This window comes from Parasteatoda tepidariorum, chromosome 10 (genome assembly GCF_982258835.1).
Source record: "Parasteatoda tepidariorum strain Cologne lab strain chromosome 10, Ptep-v5.0, whole genome shotgun sequence".
Classification (NCBI taxonomy): domain Eukaryota; kingdom Metazoa; phylum Arthropoda; class Arachnida; order Araneae; family Theridiidae; genus Parasteatoda; species Parasteatoda tepidariorum.
Window position 1 is genome coordinate 70493394 of NC_141764.1, and position 25381 is coordinate 70518774.

A 25381-nucleotide genomic window follows, 5' to 3' on the forward strand; every position below is an offset into this window, starting at 1 on the left:
TGATAAAATATGGCGGATGATCTTTACTTACAATATTGTAACCTGTACCTGTGTCGTGCTGTAAATTGACCACTAACATGTCTGTTGACCATCAAGGTATGACCTCTATGCCAGCAGTTCCCAAATGCTTTTCCACGGAACACCAGAGTTCTGTTGAAGGGTCTCAAGGGTTCCGGGTGTTTGAGCTCCTTTTTAAATCAGAAATAACTTTTTAAACTCTTAGTCACATTTATATCCAATCTATAACAATCTTGTTATATCTATTCAATCTAGTTTATCCAATCTAGATATATTTATATACTATCTAGTTATATTTATATACTATCTATGATCTATATTCATATATATGTGTGTGTCTTGTCCCTGGCCAAATTCTTAGACGCGCTATAAGATTCTATATAAAAAATCTCAATTATCCGGTGACAGGTTTATTGTTTTTGCGTGACTAAAACCAGTTTGCACTTGTTTACGTTCGTGTATTAATTGGTTTAATTTGACGATATATAATATAAATTTGGCGATTGGTTAAATTAGATGAGATATTATATAAATATAGAATATTTATTATATCATATATTCTATTAGTATATCATAATAATTAGACCTAATTACTAGACGCATTGTAGTTTTTTAATAATTGCATGATTCAAACGAGTTTGTATGCAATGCGTTTATATTTAAGCATACATGTAATGGGTTTTTATTCATGAGATTTTTCATATACTTCCTATTTGTATTTATTTTTAACGCATTGCGTTACAATGTTAACTAATTAATACACGAAAGTAAACTAATTCAAATCGGTTTCTGCCGTATAAAAGCAATAACAGCTATATAGTATCACCTGATAAGTAACTAAGTGGCTTCATCAGGTGGACTAAGTTGGTGCGATAAAATTCTAGTTGTTTAACCATATTAGCTGAAAACAGTTAATAAACGGTTTTTCTCACAGTTATCCAGTGTGATTGCCATCTAATTTACGGTAATTTGACTGTTTTGTTTGAATATGGTAAAATAACAATTAAATAAAGTGTTATTTAACCATTTTTGTTGAGAAATTTTTAACAGTGTAGGAATATAAGCATTGCACACTGGACGCCTTTACTTCCCAGGTAAGCTGACACCTATCGATCTGGAGATAATGAAGGATTCATATTGGCACTGAGGATATAAACTGTATTTTTATACTTTAAAGGTACAGATTGATTTGTGATACCCTCAAATGTTTTGGCGGAAATTTTTTATATCGAAGTTTTTAAATTTTTTTTTCATTGGAATGCCCTCTAAAGTCAAACTTTTATAGAATATTTAATTTAAAAAGTTTGTGGTGCACTCGTTTCAATAATTTGTAATGACTAGTTCTGATTGTTGAAATCTTGCCTTTCAATCTCATCTTTCGTCTTTTGCAGTAAATTTTCTTATAAAATGCATATAAAAGCAAAGTCATGCATTCTTTTCTTTAAGCACCATAGTCACATTTAAAAACACGAGACAAGACAAGTTTCAGTCCATTCATTACACCCTTTCACCATCTGTCTTCATAATTCATTCCATGTAAATTAAAAAAAAAGCTACGTTCTTGTGATAAGGAGAAAATCTGGTTGCTAGACAGCTTTCCTGTTTATTTTTTCGTAATAAAAGAGTTGTAAATGAGAGTACAGATAAAAACTTGCAAAAAGCGAATTATGCAAGGAAGAGCGCTATTTATATTTAAAAGTGCTTCAACTTTCCTTTTATACAGTATAGTGTAAGTTAAAAATAAAGAACCGTTAAAAGATACTTAACTAATACAATTATACAGTGTTTCAATTCGTATGAAGATAAACATAAATATAAACAAATGTACGCTGGCATTCAAAATTCAGAATTGAATTTTCAGATTTAGTTGATTATTTTCGGAACTACTGAACGGACTTTAATGAAATTCGTTTTGAGCAAAGGTTGATAGGATGCTCAACCTTATGATTTATAAATTTTAAAATAAAACAAAAGTTACTACGCACACGCGTGATTGCTTGTAACACTCGCAGTTGGAAAGTATAAGAAAATGACTATGGAATCCAATGAAAAAAGAAACTTGGCAATAGTTTACAAACAGGGGCACTTTTTCTAATTTGTGATTTGAAAATATACCGATATACGTATGAAAAGTAATTAAGAACCAAACACATAATGGTAAGCAAAAGTAGCGATTGCCCGAGGGTGATGTTATTAAAAGCAAAAATATTAAATAACTAGGAGGCTCTGCCTCCTGCTCGCTAACGCTCGCCAACCCCCGAGAATTGCTACGCAATCCTATGTGGTTCACGCCGTGAACCATGGCTCGCTGCGCTCGCTCGCCAATGAACACAATGTTCTAGCACAAAGACATAATATATTATCATCAAAGACATAGTATTTTATCATCAAAGACATAGCATTGTACTTATGTAGAAGAATTCTATCAATGTTCTTATTGGCTTTTAAAAAAGTAGATTAGCTATTTAGATTGTACATGGTGAAAAAATCAAAACGTTAGCTAAATGAGAAACATATTAGCGAAATAAATTATCAAATATTGCAGTTACTCACCTAAATTCAACTAAATGTGTATAATAAATTAGTTAATGCTAGAAATTCTGCAAGTTTTAGAAAAAAAAAATTATTATTTAAAAATATAAACTTTAAACCCTAACTTTTCCTTGTGAGATAATAACCCTCAAGAAGTCTTTCATTTTCAAGAACACAAAAATTTGTTTTATCGCCAAATGAAATATTTTTTGGTGATCAGCATTATTGAAATCAGTTTCTATATTAATTAGCATTTGTGATAAAGTACTTAACATTTTAGAACAAAATAAGGATGTCTTACATACAATAAATTAAAATGCATGGCTGTTAGCATTACCCGAGAAATACCATGTGGAGGTCGCCATGCTGCATTTCTAATCGGGGAGTTTTGATTTTGGCACTTCCCCTTGACTACTGCCAATACTGAATATTGCACTTGATCTCTGCAATCTATGTCTTAAATAACATTCCTCAACACTTTCTTGGGCTCTTCGAACACGTTTCATTACGTTTAAAAGCCCTAGCAGCTTCACTAATATTCTGCATTTTAAAGCGTGAAAATCCAATGCATAAATAAACGCGAAATATAAAAAAATTTAATGCATTCAATACAAACACTTAGACGTTTTTTAGACGTTTGGGTAGCTCCCAGTAGAAAAATATCAATTCAACAGCGGCTTTTTAAAGCATTCTCACTTCAATCAATTAATTAATTCCTAATTGAGTTTAAATTAAATATTATCATGTTTTTAGGGCATGAATCTGAATTGAACAACCTGATAATGCTCACTCATGTGACATTTGCCATGTGGCATTTTTAGCAGCAATCATTGGTCAATTTTCTAACGTTGCCATTCGGGAAGTTGTAATGAGGCTTTTTTTTGGTGCCGTGTAAGAGAAATATATATATATAGATATCTTGGTAATCAGAAACGGAGTTTCAGCAAAACTGAACGAAAGTTATCGCCAAATCAAGGGACCACGGATTCTATACCTTAACCAAAAACTATACTTTAATAGTGAGCATGTTTTTTAGGGGGGGATTTTTAATAACAAGCAAGCTTTACCCAATGATTTCGTGGTAAAAATCACAACTTGAAACCTATGACAGAAGGAGTGCTGTTTTCAGGCCCTGGATGCTTGTCAGATAGTATATTGAGTTGCAACTGCACATTTCAGAGAACCCTCCACATGTGGAGTTCTAAGTTGCCATGCACTTTCCATTAAAATTAGATAAGAGTCAACCACAGTCCTAAAAAGTAAACATAGGGCCCCCAAACCCCAGCTTATACTAATCATAATGCCTTTCTCAAAGACCTGGACAGCGTGGTCATCCCAGACCGAACAAACTTTACTTTCGCTTCCATGATGGTCAATTTCTCGAACATTCGAAACTTAATTGCAAATGCCTAGTGATATAAAAATATGGGCCATAAACACGCTACCTGTTCTATAATGTCTTATGAATTTACCATGATCAAAGCGAAGGTTCAATGCTCAGGGCAGGGGTCAATGTTAGATTTGCTTGCACGACCCCACCATGCTACTTATATGGGTATAGAGATGCGTTTTTGAAGCCTATGCTCGCTTCCTTAGGGGTACAGTTGGCCTTCAATTTCATTATAAAGGACATCAGCACATGGTAGATCTCATTTTGACGAAGATGTTTTGGATTGTGGAAGCTATTTATCGTATGGATAGACCAGGCAGATCTCCAGACATAAATCGATTAGAATAGACACAATAGCACCCATCCAGGGCAGAAAATATCGTTTCTAAACGAGTGAGATACAATTGCAGCAAAAATACTGCCCATTGTCACATTATAGCTGTGACAATGGATTGAGGAACTTTTCATCTAGGCTGTTCTATGATTTTGCACTTTTCAATTGGGATAGTTTTATAATAACAGACATGCATACTTTTCAATATGAGTGGAATTTAAGCTAAGAACTGTTATACTTTACAATATGAATTGTTTTGCAATTAAGGATAGTTTAGCTCTCCAATATAAACAATTTCACAACAATCGACAATTATAGTTTTCAGTACAGATATTTTTACAATAATGAACAGTTACAAAAGCATTTATGACGTTCATTTTGGAGAGCTATACATAATGGACATAATGTGTATAATGGACATTTATACTTCATGAACAATAATGCAGCAATGGATGCACATACTTTTCAATTCGGGAAGTTTTCAGTAATGGGCAGTTTGCATTTCCATGCAGGTAAATGCGCATTTCCATGCAGGTAAATGCGCATTTCAATTGCATGTTTATGAAACTGCCAGACACATTCGAATTTGTTTTCACCTGGCATTAAGTTCTCGAAAAACCGATCAATCACGAAATCCACGCATTTATATTCCCATAGTTTTCTGACTTATCTTTAACCTTGAAGTAGAAAATAAAAGTGGCATCTTTCCTGTAAGTAAATATTTCAGCAGACAGCTCACTAAGTTCAAGACGCATTTTAAAGATGCCTTTCTGTGTCGTAAGCGTTTTGAAACTTTCCCGTCGTGATAAACGAACATGAAAACGTCACGCAAATTATCCATAACCGTCTACTTAAAACCGGAAAAAGAGACGTATTTGCTTTGAAAGGAAAGAATATATATTTTTTTGCTCTAAACCATTTATTTTAATACACCTTAAGAATTTGTTTGGCCTTGGGCCCACACGATGTTATTGGCAATAAACTTATTTACTTGTACTGTAAAAAAAAAGTACAATCACTGACTTTAGTGGTGGGGACATATCTTTTTATCTCAAAAAAAAGTTAAAATCTACGTTCATTGTTTCAAGAATAATGGCTTGTAAAATTTTAAAATTAACGATAATCTGTTGTTTATTTGTAAATAAGTTTCCTGGCTTTGATAAAATACAAAAGCCCATATCGTTACAATACATTCGTAATACAAAAGCCCATGGTCCGTGGTACCGGGCCGCACATTTCATCGAAACTAAATTGAAATTCCTAAGTTTATACCCCAAATTAAAAATATCTGTGTTCCATTAAAATTTTATTTATTTAAAAAAAAGGCCTCCGAAGGTAGTGACATAATTTTTTTAATGTTTTTAATGTATCATTGTCCCCGATTACCCCCAGATGGAACCATCTCATTGCAAAGAAACAAGCTCAGGGTTCTCATTGATTTAACGTTCTAGTAAGTTGAATTGTTAAATCACTAAATGTTTGATTTTTGGTGTAATTGTAATTTATTTTGAAGTCATGTTTAAATACAATTAAATTAAAATTAATAAATCAAAATAATCTAAAATATAAACAATCAATGCTCCCCCCCCCCCCCAGCGGGCCGCGGTAAAATTATAAAACGTTAACAGGTCCGCAGTGATCAAAAGGTTGGGGAACACTGAGTATATCAGGCTGCCAGCTACTACGATTTTTGCAAAATGTTTTATAGAGTGGTAAACAATTAAAAACTAAAGCTTTCAGAAATTTAGGTAAGATTAAAAATTAAGCAAAGATAGAAAGACTGAGCATTAGGCAAAGATTGAACATTAGGCAAAGATTGAACATTAGGCAAAGATAGAAAGATTGAACATTAGGCAAAGATAGAAAGACTGAACATTAGGCAAAGATAGAAAGACTGAACATTGTTTGAAAAGACTGGAGGGAGCAATTTGAACCTTCCTAGATGGTTTATGAGTAGATCAGTTAGACATCTTGAAATATACTCATAAATAAATATATAAAAACATATTATGTACTTGCTTCTATGGTATTTCATTTGATTTGTTTTACGAAAATATTTGATTAAACGGAACACTGATTTTTCATTTTTCAATTATACGTTTGCGTTGGTTTCCTAGACAATTGAAGGCTGGCTGGTAGGGCTTTGGGCCCATGTCAGAGAAGTCGTGAGCTCGATCCCCGCCGGTTGAGGACTCTCCGTGTACAAAATGGCGACTGATACACTCTAAATCTGTCGGGGTTACAAAGTCCTTCAATCTCCCATAACAAATAAATACCTCTGGGGGTGCTGGATCGGAGATCGATCATACTCTGGTTCAAGTCTAAATTACGATCTGAGGATGGATGGATGGTGTGTGAATACGCCCTCCCTGTGAAACGGGATGAGACGTATGTATGTTGTCTACGGATCATCCTCAGGAATGTTTCTCAGACCGTCGCCAGTAGCCCAATGTGTAGGTCTAGTATGACGTAAATAAAAGCACCAAAAGTTTCCTTTTCTCTGTAAATAATAATTATAAATATGTTGGAATAATCTTATTCTTTTTTAATGAAACTGGAGTACCTTATACTAAGTACTAAAGGGTACTTTATACCCAAATTTATCTAGGGTTATAGAATATTTACCAAAATACCTAAGGAGCCACCTTGTCCTCTCCCGTAATTCCAAGTATAAGGCTCTATGCATACATTTTCCATAAGGCTAGCACATAAATCCTTAAATAAGCACTTAAATTGGATCAAATTATGAAAAGTCAGAAATACTCAATACATTCTGTAAGTTATTTTGTGAATTACAGAGCAACAAAACATGAGAGAGGCCAAATTGGCCACACACGTCTTTCAAGTGTTAAAATATAAACTTTGCTACCACTAGAAGAAAATTTTCCCGAAAAGCGCAATCATTTTAATTTTGAGGAAAATATTGATTTTTGACGGAAAAAAACAATGATGGATAAGGAGCAATTAATTATACAGGTAGGTGAACGGAGCTAGCAGGGAGGAGCCCTCATGTACAGTTAAACAGATTTTTAGTTATAATAGACTTATAATAAAAACAATTCTTTCAAAAGAAAAAAAAATACATAAATTATATTAAACTTTCAATACATTTATGATTGAAAATTTAAATATTGATTACTTCAAAATTGAATTCGTAATATCTTGTTCACACTTAAAAAGAAACGCCTTAACTTATAGAAATATTGCCATTATGCATATCTAATCACGGAATCTTAGAAAAATAAAATGGGATAGAATCGATTTTGCAAATGGTTTTATCGATACATTTTATAATTACATCCTGATGGATGTTGCGATTACCGGTGATCTGGCAACAGCTCATGCATGAAAACTAGACTTGGCGATGAATAAATAATTCAATTTCATGGTGTTGAAGTCGACATAAAGAAACAGTCATAAGCATATTGGTTCATCTTTAATATACCTTTCTAAAACACATTTCTTGCAAGCAAACGATAATTTAAGAACTATTCACCGTGCAATATTAATTGCTGTAAATCGAACGTGAAGTCATTTATTTCAGCGCGATTCTGTCTACATTTTTTTCACACAAGTATTTTATTAAATGATTTGTAGCGTGCGCTCCTGATGTTTTTGATTTCAAAACACAAATTTTAATTTAAACATTAACTGTTCATTCTATCAGTCAGTTGCATTGATTGCGAAATTGATTTTAGAAGTAAAGTATGATATTAAAAGGTGCATTGATTAAAAATGAAACAATTAAGAAAACTAAGCTGTAAAAAGAATCTGCTAAATTTACAGATAAAAACTGACAGCTGGTGTACCAGTGTAAAATCGTTTACTTCATAGAAATATGTTGTTATTTAAAAACGGAAGCCGGTATTTTTAAGCAGATAAGTACTGTTATTTTAACAAACTCTATTATTTTGACAAATAAAAAAAAACAATAAATAAAAAAAAAAACTATAAAAGAACTATGTTCTATAAGCAAACCAAATTTCAACAAACGTAAATACCCTACAGTTGATATTAATAACTGGGATATTTATTAAATTTCTTGACAATGTAGTCTTGCGTATATTAGACAAGCTAATTGAACCCTTTAACTTCGAATTAAAGAAATTGAAAGATGTTTTAAAAACCAGGATATTTAGCGATCTTCCATCGCACTACGTAGTTATCTTACAAAAATCATTCAACACTGCTCTTCATTTATCGATCTCGACTTCTGGGAATCATTTCATGTTTTGAAAAATTCTAATGGCTTAGTTAATAATATCTATAGCGTCTCTTTTAAAATTATTGTTTGAAAAAATAGTCAAATTTAATTTCTAAATTTTAACCTGTGGTTCCACCCCCCCCCCACTCACACCCGTTTCTCATTCATTCCTTTTAATATCTTGTTCAAGTTCCTTCTGTTTTTATTAAATAAATCGCTTTTTTTATTTTTTGTCTAGTGTAGCGTTTTTGTCTTGTTAATTTCTTCTGTCATGTTGTGCTTAGACACTGAAGAAAATTCGTGTATTAGAGCCGAAACTATATTACGTTTATTTTTGTGCTTGTATTTGTGCTTAATTCATGCTATTTTGGTTAATTTATGCATAGCATAAAATGTACTTTTTCTCCTCATTAGGATTATTTCCCTTTTTGTAGCTTCGTATTTTCCGCTGAGTCAAGAATATTATATTATAAGCTTCGTGAAAATCGCAATTTTGTTCCTATAAAAGAATTTATTCTAATTTAGAAAAATTTTAATCTACGATTTTTCAAAATCGTTTTGAAATGTTTTTAATTGAAAATACATAAAATAATTAAATAAGCATTTGAGATTAAAGCATTCATTCTTTTTAGTTTGCTCATTTTATTTTAATTCGATCTTGTTCATGCCTATTTAAAAATGGTCGTTCTTATTCATGTTCTCGTTGAAAGTTTCGCTCAAAATTAAAATGAAAGCTTGTTTTTTAAGTGAAAAAATACTACTATATTTCCACGCAACTTCCTTTTTTCCTATTTTTAATCTCATATCTTCTGTAGTTTAATATATTACATTATTTAACTTCCTGAAAACTGTTATTAATAACTTAAATCACGTAGAACGGCTCATCCTAAATTTAAATCACGACTTTCGAACAATATTAATCAAGTGAAATATGCATAACGAGCTTCGAATTGTAAAAAAGAAAAAGACCGACCGTCAGAAGGTCGGCCAAAAACAAGATTTCTTTCAGTTCAAGGTGCTTTAAAAGACTTCTTTACTTGAAAACATTTTTTCCATCTTATCTGGAAAAGTTTTACTTCTTTATAATTACAATCAATCTACTTCTCATACTATTTTCCAAAATCTGCCGCTAATACGTTTCGCTTTGATGGCTACTCATTCGATTTTTTTTTTTTTTTAATGATTTTCACCTTACTTCTTTTCCTGGTAAGGTTTCTAAAATCGTTTGCATTTGAGGAAAATTAAAAAGAAAGAGAAAATAATTCTTAAATACGCGTTTGCTTTCTTTTCATCTTTAAAATTTGTAAAGCCATAAAAAAGTTGTAAAATTAAAACGCGATTTTCTAATGATTTTTGTAAGGGGAAGAAAAGGAGGTTCAAACAGAACTTTAAGAAAAATGTTACAAAAATGTGGAATTGCTGCTTTGAAATGTAAATCTCGCTTTTTTAGAATCCTTACAAAAATTATTAACCTATTTAAATGTAAATCTTGAAACACATATTTATTATTTCTATAAATTCTATTTACTTATTTTATAAAATAATATGCCTTTACAAATTTAACTACATATTGTATTTAAGAATCTACATACATATAATAATCTTTATATTCCATTAAATATTCTTTCTTCACACAATAAACTATATATATATATAAATTAACATACTCTTTTAAATTATTTACATACTCATAACAATTTATATATATTTGAAGGGGTTAAACAAACATATTTTACTTTGTAGATATATCAGAATGCCTAAAATAATCTGTATACAAAATAATCTATGTTTCTATTAAGTATATTATTATAATCTAAACAATTTAGATGCTAGAATCAAAAATGCGATATTAAGAATATTGCAATAAAGTGAATAATATAAATTAAATCAGTTGTTCTTAAATATCCTTATAAATCCATATTGGAAAAAAAAACATCAAAAATTGCATGTTTTTTTTTATTTAAAAAAATTAATTTATTCTATAATTCTTCGTTATTGCCTAAAAAAGGTGAGGTTTCATTTTGGTATATTTATTAATCACACCTATACACATAAAAATGGTAAATAAAAACAACCATATTTATTTCTACGTTATTCGACAAAGTTTCTACTCTCTGCAGAAATAATAAAACAACCGAATGCCTGGAAGTGACGTCATTGTAGGTAAATCATGGGATTAGTCGATTTAGCAGCCAATCACATCCGACACACATGTGCGACGTCACTTACAGATATCCAATTAAATCTGATTCATACCACACGGTTAGGCATAATCACTTCACTTCTTTTCGAGTTGCAAGTGAAGAATTATAAACAGAAACAAATATATTTGTATTTTTTTATTCTACACTTTCAGAAAAATCAGTTTAATATTTTGAACCATAATGAGATGAAACCTTAATAAAGTATTCAATAAAAAAATGTTTTTGTTTTGTTTTGTCCTTTTTTTTCAAATTTGCACTACCATCGGATAATCAAATTTAAGAAGAACGTAAATAAGTTCGATCTTAGCACCATATTAAGGTTTCAGCAAAAATGAACGATTATAACGAAACTCAAAAATGAACTTATCCCAAAATTTTCCTGAATTTTTTATTGTCTACCATACCTTAGAAAAAAAATATTTTCTTTTGTATCAAAAATTAAATTAATGAAACAGGAAATAAGACACAGAAAAGATTATCTTTTTAGAACAAATAATCATTCTAATATTAACAATTAAGAACTTAAAACGATAAAATGCTATTTTCATCTTATTATAGTATACAAACTTTCCCATCGCCTTAACTACATATTATTAAGCTATATATACAAGATTAAGGAAAATACTGAAGGAGGGTTTTAGACAAAATGCAGGAAAAATTTCATTTATCGCCATACTTCTTCATCGAGTATTTTTAAACATTGAAACGCCTGATTAATTTGCATTTCTTATGAAACTACCAAAACACTCTCATAGATTAAAAAAAACTGCCATAGAAAAATAACGTTGCTTAAAGCCATCAGAAATGAAAATAATATCCATTCTTTATCAAAGTTTAGAAGTTTTAGAAAAAAATTATTTTTGACTGAATGCGGTAGTGCGCACGTTTGTGCGCAGTACCGAAATTTTGGTTCCCGTTGAAATATGCCGCAGCCAACATAAACCATATAATTCTTAAAATTAATTCTTGAGCATGAACGCAAGATCGTTAGAGGTGAGACGGCCTCGGCATTCGGGCCATTATACTAATGGCAAACTTCATTCTTATCCTTAAAGCTTTTTCCGTTTGCTCTACAACATTTTGATTGAAAAATATTGGAAAAAAATCCCATGGTTAATTATAACTACATAAATAATACATAAAACAAAAATTTTAAGTAAAGCTGATAAAAAGTGAAGAAGTTATCGAAACAAACGTAAGTAAATGTCTCCAAAAAGTTCTTACATCATTGCAACGTTTTGCTTTAGTTTCACAAAATTCGTTAAAATGACTCATTTAAATGTAAGCCAATGCATAATGTAAATATAAATATATATTTTTTTATCTTTTATATGATCAAACTTTAAAAAAAAAAGCTTTTTTTCTTCTTATTATTAAAGAAAGAGTGATGTTCCCCTTCATACAAACAACCAAACGTTTTTAAGAAAAGAAATCGAGCAGAGCATAAAAAAGTCATCTAAGTTCGATTTTGATCTGGGGTTAACAATAGCGCCCTAGTTATTCTTCTTAAAAGAATACTTTAATATGGTATCCTTTCATCAACAACAAACAATTATTAGTTTTTTTTACAAGCCTTACAAATAGACTGTGACGATTGTTTTAAACAGCTATACATTCAGAAAGAATTTTACAGGTTTTTTCTCCCCTTTCCTATCGTCTAATATTCATTTTGTTTGTTTCTCTTCTTCGATAACGCAGACGATAACGATGGATCATTAAATAGAAGTTATTCCAATGACGTGAAGAAAAAAAAGCAAACGATTTTTCCCCCGACTTCAAAAAGAAATTAGTGGCAACACTTTTTTACAATCATTAAACTATTAGTTTTTTCCTTTGCATTCTCAATTATTGTTATGACTTGCACGTATTTATTTATTCATTTATATTGAGTTGTATTAACTATATTTTAGCCTAAAGCTATTATATAGTTAGTAGCTTTGATGCAGCTTTATTTTTAAAACTCCGCTATCATAACACTTGTTCTGGATTTATTGAAAAAAATCAGCTTCGACCATTGAACCGATTTAAATCCGGTAGAGCGTGATCATAAATAATTGGTAAGTAAATAAAAGATCCTTCGATGGTCAAAGTTTTCAATTTCAATGGAAAGAAATTTTATATTGTATATTAACTGGTTAGAGGACATATAAAATGCCTATGGACTATACTAAATGGTTATGGAACATTTTGAATTCTGTAATGTAAATACTAATTTATTTAAAATATATGATGCTATTTTACTATATAGCAAATAATAATCATTAAATAATGTGGTAACGAAATATAAAAATTTCAAAGTGGTGCCTTTGGATTTTTCATTGATGTCAATCGCTATAGGCATCAGTGGAGTGCCTATAGCTTAAGAATATGGCTAATGTATCAATCTTGATTTTTAAAATTTTAACAAAAAAAAAAGCTTTTTCCAACCGCTCCAAATTAATAATTAAAACGCATACATAAAAGATATATTGCTGAGGCAGCTACGCTTTTACGTAAAGGAATACTGAGGAGATATTAGAAAATTCTACCTAGTATAACTGTTATTTTATTACCGATTTGTAAACAATCATTCAGGTTTGCATCATTGTTTTAATAAAAATTCAGCTATCAGCAAGAAAAATTTCAAATACTCTTATAAATTCAGTTCTTTTTCTAAATGTATTTTTTCCCCACAAATTCAAGGTAGGCAATTTCATTTGTTAAATAAATTAGTAAAAATAAATTTTAAGAAATCCGTAAAAGAAGGACAGAATTATTAAATTTAAAAAAGAAATTTACCAATGTAATTTTTTTAAAGTTATCAATTATTTACTCTCTTAATTAAAATGATACTCATTTAAGTATCACTCTTAACATATCCTTAACTCAAACATAGCATCATACTTAAAAATAAATAAATAAAATTTTGAAAAAAAATCAAAGGTACAATAAAAATCAATGCAAGCTGAAAGCTCTCAGTGCGGAAAGAATGTGAGATAGGAAAGAAGTGTCCCCAAGTGTGGTGGTAACGATTTCTAAAACTCTCCCAATTTTGAAGCAATTGTCGTAACTCTCAAATTAAATTAGATATCAGGACCTCTAGTTTTAAATGATGTGAAATTAAAGATTCGTTGAATAAATTGTTCACTAATTATTAAGGTTACATTTATACACTAGATATTGTTTTTAAATTGTTCGTAAAGTTTATTAAAAATGTGCGTGAGCGCCGATCTCCACAACGCATAAGTTAAGTTATTTTCTAAGCTTTTAATTTTGCGTGCGGGAACAACCATGCGTGGTGATAGAGATGCAAAAAATGATCGTTAAATTACGTATTTGTTTTTTTAAACCGTAAGTATTTCGCCTCTGTGTAGAAAACAACAAAAAATCATCAAGGTGTGAAACTGCTTCATTATACGTTATAATTATTGTTAATTCACGGTAAGTTGATCTGCATTCATCATTCTGGCGGAAGTGTGTCATTATCCAAACACATTATTTAGTTTTTTCTTCTTCTTATGAATATAATTTTTTTTTTGTTCCCATTTGTGTTTTAAATGGTTTATATACGAGAGTTGAAATTAACAAATTGCAAATGCGCGTGAATAAGTTCTTAGTGTACAGTATTTGGTTTATGTTAAAGTATCTAAAAACAGAATATCTGTACACGGTTAAAATCAGTGTAGGGTGGTGAAGAATCTGCGCGAATCTGATTCATCGACTGGTTGTCTAATAGGTTTACACTTTCTCCCATACCTGTCTCAGTGGCTTGAAAATTACTACAATATAAAACTCTCGGTGATTTCACTACTGGAAAAGTCCGCACACAAATTGGGGGTTCGGGAGCTCGGTACGAAGGCCGGATGAATACCAGTTAAATTGTTAAAATTTAGTGGGCGTGTTGTCTTCGTAAAAACATTTAGGATAACCACATCCGAGTCATTAATTTATTATAATAGCCATTAGTGTATGAGGCCAGAGTGTCTAAGGCCATTATAATAGCTATTAGTGTAGCCCTAGGCTATTAGAATAGTCATTAGTTTATTAGAATAGCTATTAGTGTAGCTCTAAGGCTATTAAAATAGCCATTAGTGCAGCCATAGGTTATTAGAATAGCCGTTTGTTTATTAGAATAACCATTCGTGTAGCTGTAAGGCTAATATAATAGTCATTAGTGTAGCACCAGTCTATTAGAATATAGCCATTAGTGTAGCTCCATGCCTATTAATAACTATTAATTTAGCCTTGGGCTATTGGAATAGCCTTTAGTTTATTAGAATAGCCATTAGAGTAGCTCTAGTGTGACGTTAGCAACCAAAGCGACACATGTACAGCGCAGTAAAAAAAGAAAAGAAAAAAGAAAAAAACGGACTACCCTGAATAACTTTTGGTCGGATCTTCATGTTCTAGAACTCAATCCCATTGACTCGGTGGGGTGAGCTGAAAATGAATACGATATTTTGCGATACTAATAAGTGAAGACGATATTTTAAGTTACAAAATCAGACAGAAAAAACTTACTTTCTCTAAATAAACATACCTTTTTTATTCTTCGACGGATGCGGATTCCTTGCCGCCAAAACATACGGGGGTAGCCGCAATCTCGGAAATATGGTAAAGATAAGCAAATTTTATGATTCTATGCAAGAAATTTTCAATTCGTTTAAAAAGTTCTCGAGATATGGCGAAATACGCAAAAAGTAAAATTAGCATCAAGGGATCCAAATTCTGGATCGAATCTCCTGATCCTAACTATGGGGATCCTATTTCCCAAATTTCGACTACCCGTCAATTTTTGAGATCAGAGATCCGAATACGTTAAAAAGATTTGTTTATTCAGAGAAAGTGCGTTTTGGGGCAGGGCTAAAGAGAATAGAAGGGCTAGTTCACTCCGCTCTTAGAGCTGAAGCTACGATTTCCCTCCTCATGACGTCACTGTGTCCACAGTTCTCGGAGATCGCAAGCAAAGATATTATTCTAACTTCGCATCTTTCTCTTTGTTAAAATAAGTTAGACTTTTTCTGGTTATTAGCTTTCAAACTTTACGTAATTAACACATTATTTCCGTTCATAAACATAGTTCAAAAAAAACTTTCGTGGCCATTATATTTAAAAAAAATACCATTTTAAACTTATAAAAATGTTTTACTAGTTGGCAAAAATGACACTATAAATACTTTATTTTAAAAAGTTCAGTTTTAACTTTAATTATTAAAAAAATGAAAGCATATATCGACACTTTTTTTTATCTACATATTCTTTTATAACAATAAGTTGAGTTAAATTTAGAATCCCTGATATTAAAATATGCCTTTAATAGCAATTTGTTCATGCCGTTAATAACAATTAATCATTAGGAAACATCAACCTTAAACGCTAATTACTGAAACAAAATAATAATTTAGGTTCATAATGACATTAGAAATTTTACAATTGTTTATAGACATTTAAATTTACGATGATATAATTTATAGAGATTTAAATTGAAGAGAATATAATTTTTAAAAAAAAATCATAAATATTTAGAATAACTACATTAAAAAATATGTTATGAAATTAGGAGAATTCCAACTATTTACTATATATTTTATTTATACTTTTTATTTACATTTTAATTTTCTTTGACTTAATCCATTTTTTAATTTTTTTCACCTGCCTTTCTTTTTGAAGTAATGAGGCGGTTTCTATTTAGATAATGAATTTTTATAAAAGTTCTTAACGACAGAACGAACGTATTGCTGTTTTATATTAGCTGTGTCATTTCGGAATCCATTTTTTACATAGTTGTTCATTTACTTTAGGGAACACGCGGAAAATTATATTTTTTCCTTTTGTTTTTCTATCAAAATTTTTTCAAGTAGCAATCGCGCAAACTGGCATTTCGACAATAGTTTTAAAATCTTGTAAATTCACAGCAAAAACTGAGGAAAGTCATTATAGAAAATAACAAATGTCTTAGAATATCTCGCAAAAGGAAATGCTTCAATATTAGTTAGAGCTAGTAAGGCCGAACGCTCCGTTCTTGAAGTAAAAGTGCGAGCTTTGCGCCAAACTGACGTCACTAGAGAAAATCGGAGAATTGGCTCGGCGAGAGCTACTTCAAAGGAGTGAACCAGCCCTTCTATCCTCTCTAGCCCTGGTTTTGGGGTCTAATTTCGTAAATTAAAATCGTTTGCACTCATTAATTAGCATATTTAAGGTCACCCTCTCGAACCATTAAGATTGAGTGCTGGAAAGTGAAGATTCGATCAAGAGTTGTTCAGAGTGGTCTTTTTTTTTTTTTTTTTTTGGTGCACTGCAAATTAAATTTAAGTATTTCGCTATATCTCGAGAACTTTTTAAGTGAATTGAAAAATTTTTACACACAATTATAAAATTCGTTTATCCAAAGATAATTTTATGCAAAGTATAACTTTTATTAAATATTTACTATTTTTTATTATATTTTTAAGAATGGTCGAAAACATTTTGAATTGATAATAAGGTATACTAGTTCTATAAGATAAATAAGGTGTACAAAGTTGTTTGAATTATTTTAAATCCCGTAGTTTTATATGCAAAATACAAAATTTGAGCTAAATTAGCGGAACAGTTCCTAAGAAATCGAATTTTATGTATATGACTTTTTTGAAATTCTATTTCTCAGAAATTACTCGACTAATTTCGCTTAAATTTTGTATTCTGTCATGTTTGCCAAATTTAAAACTACGCTTTTTTTTTTTTTTTGATATGGCGAAGTACGCAACTTTAATCTACTTTTCTGTCTAAACTATTGGAACCATCTTTCTCCAGATTGTTGATATCCTCAATATTTTGAGAGCCACAAGAATTCAAATCTTTTTGAAACTGTCACTTTTTTCCACTGAAAACAAATTCTTGTGTCTGATTTCGAAACTTAAAATATCGTCTACACTAATTAATTACTCTATTTAAGGTCCAACCTTTGAGCTTTTACCCCCCTGGCTCACAATGGGCTGTTGCGAGAAAGCTTTATGTCTTATAGTTGTATAATTCTCTAAAATACTGTAAATAACCAAAAAAAAAAATTTTTTATTTGAAAAAAAAAACTAACTAAAAAGTGTTTTTTTAATGTTTTTGTTCCTAATTCCACTTGCTCAGCAAGTCTACTATGGGAATCCAAACGATTTTGAGGCAAAGGGCGCATTGCTTGTTTTATTTCAGTAGCACCATCTATAGCCAAGAATACGTCACACACACACGTCGCAGCCCGTTTAACAGGGAGGACCCATTCATCCACAGTTCGTAATTTTGACCTGAACGGTCAATCTCTAATTCAGAACCCCCAGAGGTATCGATTTATTATGGGAACTTAGTAACCCCGACAGATTTAACGTCCGCCCGTCACCATTTAATACATGGTATTCTTCGGCCTAGGGGATTCGAACTCGGGATCTCACAAACATGCGTTTAACGTCCTATCCATCAGTCTATATCGGTCTATTTCTTATGCTATATATATATATAGCCGTATTAGATTAAAATATTTAAACAAACTTTTTAAAGTAAAGTAAAAGAAAATGAGTAAAGTAGAAATAAATAAATAAAAATAAAGCGTAGTAAGATTCTTTTTTGTAAGGAACTATTCTAGAAAATTAGAGTATAGGATTTATTAAAAAATTTGAAAATAGTGTACCGAGTTAATTTAGAAATACATGGAGTGCTGCCTAACAATTATCCGCTAACACAATAATAAATTGTTAATGAGTATGCTATTATAAAATCGATTGTTTTTTTTATTCAGGGGGAATTTAAAGTCTTAGGCATAAAAAAAAGCAGCAAATGAATATCATTAGGTTGAAAGAAACTGACGTTTGTTTGATAAATAGCTATTTAATGCACATGCTAAGAATAATACATAAATCATTCATATTTTTTTAAAAAAAATGAGACTACTAATGGAGACAAACAAAAATTTAAATTTATCCCATGCTTAACTCTTTGACGCAGATGGGACAGCTGTGTCCTTTTTATATATTTTTTTCCTGACACTCTAATTATACATATTTTTGTATTTCTTAATTATAATCAAGAGTCTAATAGTGATTAAAAAAATTTCTTAGATTAGCGGAATTATACTTGTACCAAAGTATAAAATCCAAAAAAAAAAAAAGTAGTCAGACATTTTTTTTATAATTTGATTTTTGTAAATTAATGAAATTTCAACGATGGATAACTGTTTTTCTTAGATCTAAATAACTGCAAATAATTGGAAATCGGAAAAATTATTGTTTTAACGCGGTAAAAAACACCGGTGTTTCAAGATGTATTTCATAACCATAAATTATTCAAATATTATAATTTCCGCTCATTTTGATTTAAATTAATCCAGGCTAGTTGAAGCTGATGAAGACACGATAATGGCGATAATTGTTGCAAATCAGCAAATAACTAGTGAGATCACTGAGAAATTAAATTTATCGAATTCGATTCGCCTAGATTTAATATCGGATCTCGACATATTTCGCCTTGATTTAATATCAAACCTCTACATATTCGCCTATATTTAACATCAAACCTCGTTACATTCGCCTAGATTTAATATCAAACCTCTACATGCCTATATTTAACATCAAACCTCGTTACATTCGCCTAGATTAAATATCAAACCTCGACATGCCTAGATTTAATATCAAATCTCGTTATATTCGCCTAGATTTAATATCAAACCTCTACATATTCGCCTATATTTAACATCAAACCTCGTTACATTCGCCTAGATTTAATATCAAACCTCTACATGCCTATATTTAACATCAAACCTCGTTACATTCGCCTAGATTTAATATCAAACCTCGACATGCCTAGATTTAATATAAAACCTCGTTATATTCGCCTAGATTTAATATCAAACCTCGACATATTGTTTCCTCGCTTGCTCTTAAGGAATAAAATTTGCGCTTTTGCGTAGATCTACTTCTCAAACGTCAATAAAATTATTAATTTTTGAAGCACATCATCAATGGGGATTTAGAAATTGGTTTATCACAATATTTCTTTCCATCTGTAGTAAATAGTAAATTGTTTAGATAGTAAAACTTTTACTTCAAATTAGGAGATCAAATACAACTGGGCTCGTGTGAGACACTTAAATTAATGGGGCTGATGTCACGCTAAATAATATGGCTAATGTGAGACACTCGAAGTAATAGGCCTAATGATGACATTCCGAATTCTTAAATTGGATTTTGTGCTTGTTTTTGTTTTAACAAATGCGTAAATCATACTGTTTATATTCATCAAATCATAATATTCCAGAGTCGTGGTGGCTCAGGGGATAAAGCGTTCACCTTCCATTGGGGTGAACTGGGTTCGAATCCCAGCGAGGACTGGTCGATCCGCACCTGTTTCGCACCGACTACAATGCTGACGTAAATTATCCTCAGTGGTATACGGATCATGGGTTAGAGACTGCTGGTCGTCAGGCTAACAGTGGGTTTTTTTTCGTGGTTTTCCTCTCTGTGTAACACAAATGCGGATTAGTTCTATCAAAAAGTCCTTCACGAAAACGAATTTCTCCCAATACTTGATCCAGGAGTTTCCTTGTTTTTTGGATTGGGTTCAAAATTACAAGGCTACGGAGTTGAACTTTAGTAGTCGTAAACCCAAAATTGGGTCGGCTGTTCAACGACGGTAATAAAATGAAATAAAATGATCATATTTCAAGTATTTAACGAAATAATTGCACAGAAAACCTTTTTTCTTTTTCTAAACTTTTTTATTTGACTTTACATGCTTTACTGCGCAGAAAATTAAGTAATATATGCAGTTAAAATCATTCAAATATGATTTTATGTCAGTAAAATATGATGAGTATTTTAAGCAATTTAAATTTGGAATATGCTTGTGGAGCCTCTATTAGAGAGTTTCGAAGTCAGAAGGTTAATCCATTAAATTAAAAGTTATTTGCTGGGGTGCAGTAGGGTTGGAACAGACCTGTACGACGCTCCTGTACTTTTTAGTAGGCAGAACTTGAGTCTGGAACTTAAATGAGCAAATTACTACTCTTAATTTAATGATTTTATTGTTATTATTTTATTTTATTTTTGTTTGTTTGTGGCTCGGGGTATAGAGAGTTCGCCTCACTATGAGATGTCCTTGGTTCGTATCCCAGCTGTGGCTGGTTGATACGAACTCTGTTTCCGGCGCGCACCAACCACAGTGCTGATATAAAATATCCCCAGTGGTAGACTGATCATGGATTAGAGACCCCTTGCGGTCAGGCTAACCATGGGAGATTTTCCTCTCTATGTAACTCAAATGCAGGTTAGTGACATCAAAAATTCCTCTATGACAGGCTAGTTTGTCCCAATGCTTGATTAAGGAGTTGGAGTTCCCTTGTCTTCTGTATTGGGTATAAAATTACAAGGTCACGTAGTCGAACACGGATAGTTGTGAACTCATAATTGGGTCGACTGTTCAACAATATTATAAAATATAAAATAAAATCTGCTCATAATCGTAACTACTTGAAGACTAACTTTACGATAATGAGCAAAGTTTAAAGGCGATTTTACTAAATTAAGACATTTAGATATTTCATTCCCTTATAGCTGTTTCTAGCATTAATGGTTAATTAAACGGAAAATGATAACTCAGTACTAAATTTTTTTTTAATAAAAGCAGTTTAAAGTCTTAACAAAAAAAATTAATTAATCTGTAGGTTTCTATCGATATAAAAAATTCATTTTTAAAAAAGATTAAGTGAGACTGAATATCTGAATAAAAATATTTAAAATCGTTGTTCAGAAAAATCGTTGAGAGAAAAAATGTGGGCGCTGTTGTAAAAATAAGATAAGAGAGAAAAAAAAAAAAAAAAAAGGAACTGTGATAACTTTAGATGATTTTTAAATTTGTTGATCAAAAATTATCTTTGATAATTTTAACACATTAAACAATTGCATTTTCCAAATATCGTTTGCAAACTACAACAATGCAAACGATTGCAGTTTACATTTTTAGCACTATTATTTGTGGAATTACATTTCTTTTTTCCTCTCTCCTTTTTTCTCGAAATAACCTGATATTCTTTTTCAAATTATTGTTGGTTAAATTTCCCTACTTATGTTTACGTATAAATTCTTTTTAAACTGTCGGTAAATCACGTTTAAAAAATTAATTTTATGGCATCGTTATTTAAAAATATTTTGTGATGCATTCACCCTGTTCAAATCCAGTTTCTCCAGTTTAATACTTGTTTAACTATTAATTTAAGCGATGAAATAAATTATAGCTTTCGATTAACTGTTATTTTAGTTAACCATCACATTAAACAATTGCATTCTTTTTCCCTTTTATTTTCAAGTTTTTTTATACCGGGGGGAAAAATTTATAAAGCGAGTTTGGAGATCTAGGATGAGATTATAATCAGGAATATAGAATTATTTTTTATCAGCTCCTTTTTTTAATCGTCCAACACTTCTTTCCTACAAAGTTAAAGGGAAGCCTAAATCACCTGGCAAAACATATAACAAAAAACTTTCCATTCAAAAAAAGAAAAGAAAACTTCTTTTAGAGCAGACGCTGTTCGCGTGTCGTATAGTTCCCTGCCCTCTTATTGGTCGAGGGCAAGACGTTGTTGATTGGTCTAGAGTTGTTAGCGCAGACTGTTGAATGCTGGTCGAGTTTTGCAAATCAAAAAAACGAAGTCGGTTGTAAACTTTATAGTGGAGTGTTTTGATTGTCTTGCCTTGGATATTTAACTTCGGCTTGGATTATTAATTTACAGCACTTATTTAAAGGATTTATATTTAAAATTCCGTAACAATTTACAGGATACGACGTGAGTTTTTCAATGTTTTCCAGTCTTTTATGACATTGGCAGGTGTTCGCTTGTTGTTGTTATTTTATTTCGAGTTTTAGAACATGTGTTTTGTGCTGTGTCAATAATCGAATGTTTAACTAAAACCCATGTCGCTGTCTATCATGAAATTGAAAAGTGTTGAAACCCCTACAGCGTGTGACATGACGAAATATCAGTGAGTTTATTATTTTATATACATATATATATTTTAATTTTATATTTTCAATGATTAATTCAGTTTTTTGTTTACATATAAGTACCAATTTTTAAGTAAATGCTGTAATATGCAGAACTTAAAAATGTCACATAAATTGAAGCGTTGTGTTCCATTTATATTTAAAACTAGCAATTAGTTATAGACTAAAGCATAAAATATTGTGCCTGTAGTTTATTGTTATTAAAATATTTGTCTTATATATTAACATATCAATTTCAATAACAATATTTATGCAATTTTTCTGCGAAATGCCCAGTTTACCAAGTAATAGTTTCTACTAGAATCTGGGGGTCATTAATTAAATTACGAATTGTAACTAATGTATTCATTTTGTTTCTATTATGTAAGCGAAGAAAGAAAATGTTTATTAATGCAAAAAATGAATTAAACAAGTTTTAGCTGTTGTGTTTGCATTATTAGGCGAATAAAATAACCAATTTTTTTTGTTTTTAAAGAATACACTGCACAATGCAATTATAATTGTGTAAAGAAAACTGTTTCTTTACACAATAATTGCATTTTGCAGTTTCTCCGAAATTTCTTTATTTATTTTTAAGTTTTAAAATTTATAAATTTCGTTTATAATATTGGGATTGAAAATTAAATTTCCTCGCCAATTGTAGATATATTTCTTTCACAGTGAGAATCATATTTTTCTCAAAACATTTGTTTAAAAACATTTCTTGGCACATAAGTGTAAAATTATTATAGTGTTCTTTGAGGTAATAAACACAACTATTTAACCATATCCAAAAAGTCAGTATTAATGCATTATAAAGATTCTTAAAATTTTTTTTTTAAAATGGTGCAATTATAGTACTTAAAGCTTGTGTTTCTGTATGTAAAACAAGTTATGAGAAAATTTGTATGAAAAATTATGAGTAACTGCAAGCTGCATATTGAATTTATTTATTCGTTGAGCTATTGAGACTCAAACTATAAATTTTTAACTGACATGTTCATAATATTTTGTTTACCATACTAGCCAATTTATAGCCCAATTCACGTGTCCGGTAGGCTAGTTGATTAGTCAAATTAGCCTAATTAACTCACCCTTACTAAGGGCACTGTTTATTCTAATATTTTGGCTTAGCTCCGTATTTGTTTTCTATTAAAAATATTTTCGCTACCAATTTATTTATCCATTCCACTGCAAAAAAAAAAAAATTACTCATAAATACGTTGAGGTGCCTTTTTTTTTACAAAGAAAAAAGAAAAGAAAAGACAGAAAATTAAAAAAACTGTTATGAAAAGTTTGCATTTATTGAATCCCGTGGTTAAAAAAGAAAAAGTAGGTCTTTTAGCTTTTAACTCTAATGATTAAAAAAGGGGCATGTCTATTAGGATATTTTTTTGAATTGCAAGTTATTCTATAGAAATAATAATTAAAAAAAAGTTTGCAAATTTTAATGTGTTCACTTATAGAAAATATCAATGACGTTTTTTACTTTATGATTATTTATTTTCATGAAATTGAAATTATTGCTGAATGAGTTTTTCATTCTGAAACAAAGTTTAAGATTAAAAATAGAAAACTATTATAAAAATTTTACATTTATTGAATCATTTGGTTTTTTTTCTTTCTTTTTATTATTTTTGAATAGAAGTAAAAGACACATTTGTCTAGCTAATTTTTAAATTACACATTATTCTTTATCCATAGACTACAAGACTTACAAATTTCTGCTGTATTGCTGATAAAAAATATCAATGCAGTTTTTCTATATTTGAACATGCGTAGTCAGCATATTCGTTTCACATTTTGCTCATATAATGAGAGTATTTCTTTTAATGTTAGATATAGGGCGAAATGTTTAAAAATTTAAAAAAGCTTTAATGATTTCTGATTCTTTTAATGTTTAACTGCTATTAATATTTTTGAACTAGTAATTACTTATTTTGCATTTTTCATAATAAGAACAAGTTTTAAGAATTATAAAATTTCACAAAATCTGGGATTTTATATCATTTGTTTAACTTCGTTATCATTTATTACGTTATTGTTTATACATATACATTTATTTCATAATGTTAGGCGTAAACACAAGATAATAAATAAAATTTTAATGTCCCTTTTCTATCCTTTAAAATAAGTTACATTTATCATGACCGGAATCTGTTTAAAAAAAATTCGAACCAAAATATAGTTCGAATTTTCCGCAAACTTAATATGAATCAAAGTTTACCATATCGTATTTTCTTAAACTGGATTACACAATATTATGGTTCAACTTGGAACATTACGAACATTAAATTTAAAGTTTGCATTACGAACTGTTAGTGCAAAACAAATGGGTCCTCTTAAAAAATAAAAAATAAAAAAACTTTTAACAGATTATAAACAATTGATGTTCAGAAAAAACAGCACCGGTAAAAAGGTAGGTAAGAACAAAATGCAGTACTAATAATCGTAAAAAAGAAACGAACACTTCGTTAGTAATTGTATGAGTTAAACAACCGATTCAATTTAGGCTTTTTAGCTCGAATTTAATGTCGTTAAGCATTTATGCGAATGAAATTTGATATTTTATTTAAAAAAAAATTATGTTTAGCACTAATTTAAAGTTTACGTAAGGAACTTAATTTCTTCAAACTATTTAACAAAATGATTCTCTCCAGCAGTTTCGAAATTTCTTTAAATTTCAATAATCACACTTATGTATTGTGATAGAATAATATACA

At 30.4% G+C, this 25381-nt stretch overlaps 1 protein-coding gene across 16 annotated transcripts in view; it reads left to right on the plus strand.

The window, feature by feature from the left end:
- Window positions 1-25381, plus strand: part of LOC107436243 (uncharacterized) — a 336656-nt gene that overhangs the window by 88938 nt on the left and 222337 nt on the right. For 6 of the 16 annotated variants that reach the window (XM_087152633.1, XM_087152644.1, XM_087152646.1 and 3 more), the window contains exon 1: window positions 22236-22657. The exons of the other annotated variants lie outside the window; for them this stretch is intronic. In XM_087152633.1, coding sequence (XP_087008759.1) covers window positions 22590-22657 — 68 coding nt within the window. In that variant the 5' untranslated portion in view covers window positions 22236-22589. Of the gene's footprint in view, window positions 1-22235; window positions 22658-25381 lie in introns of those variants that run through there. 16 annotated transcript variants of the gene reach the window in all.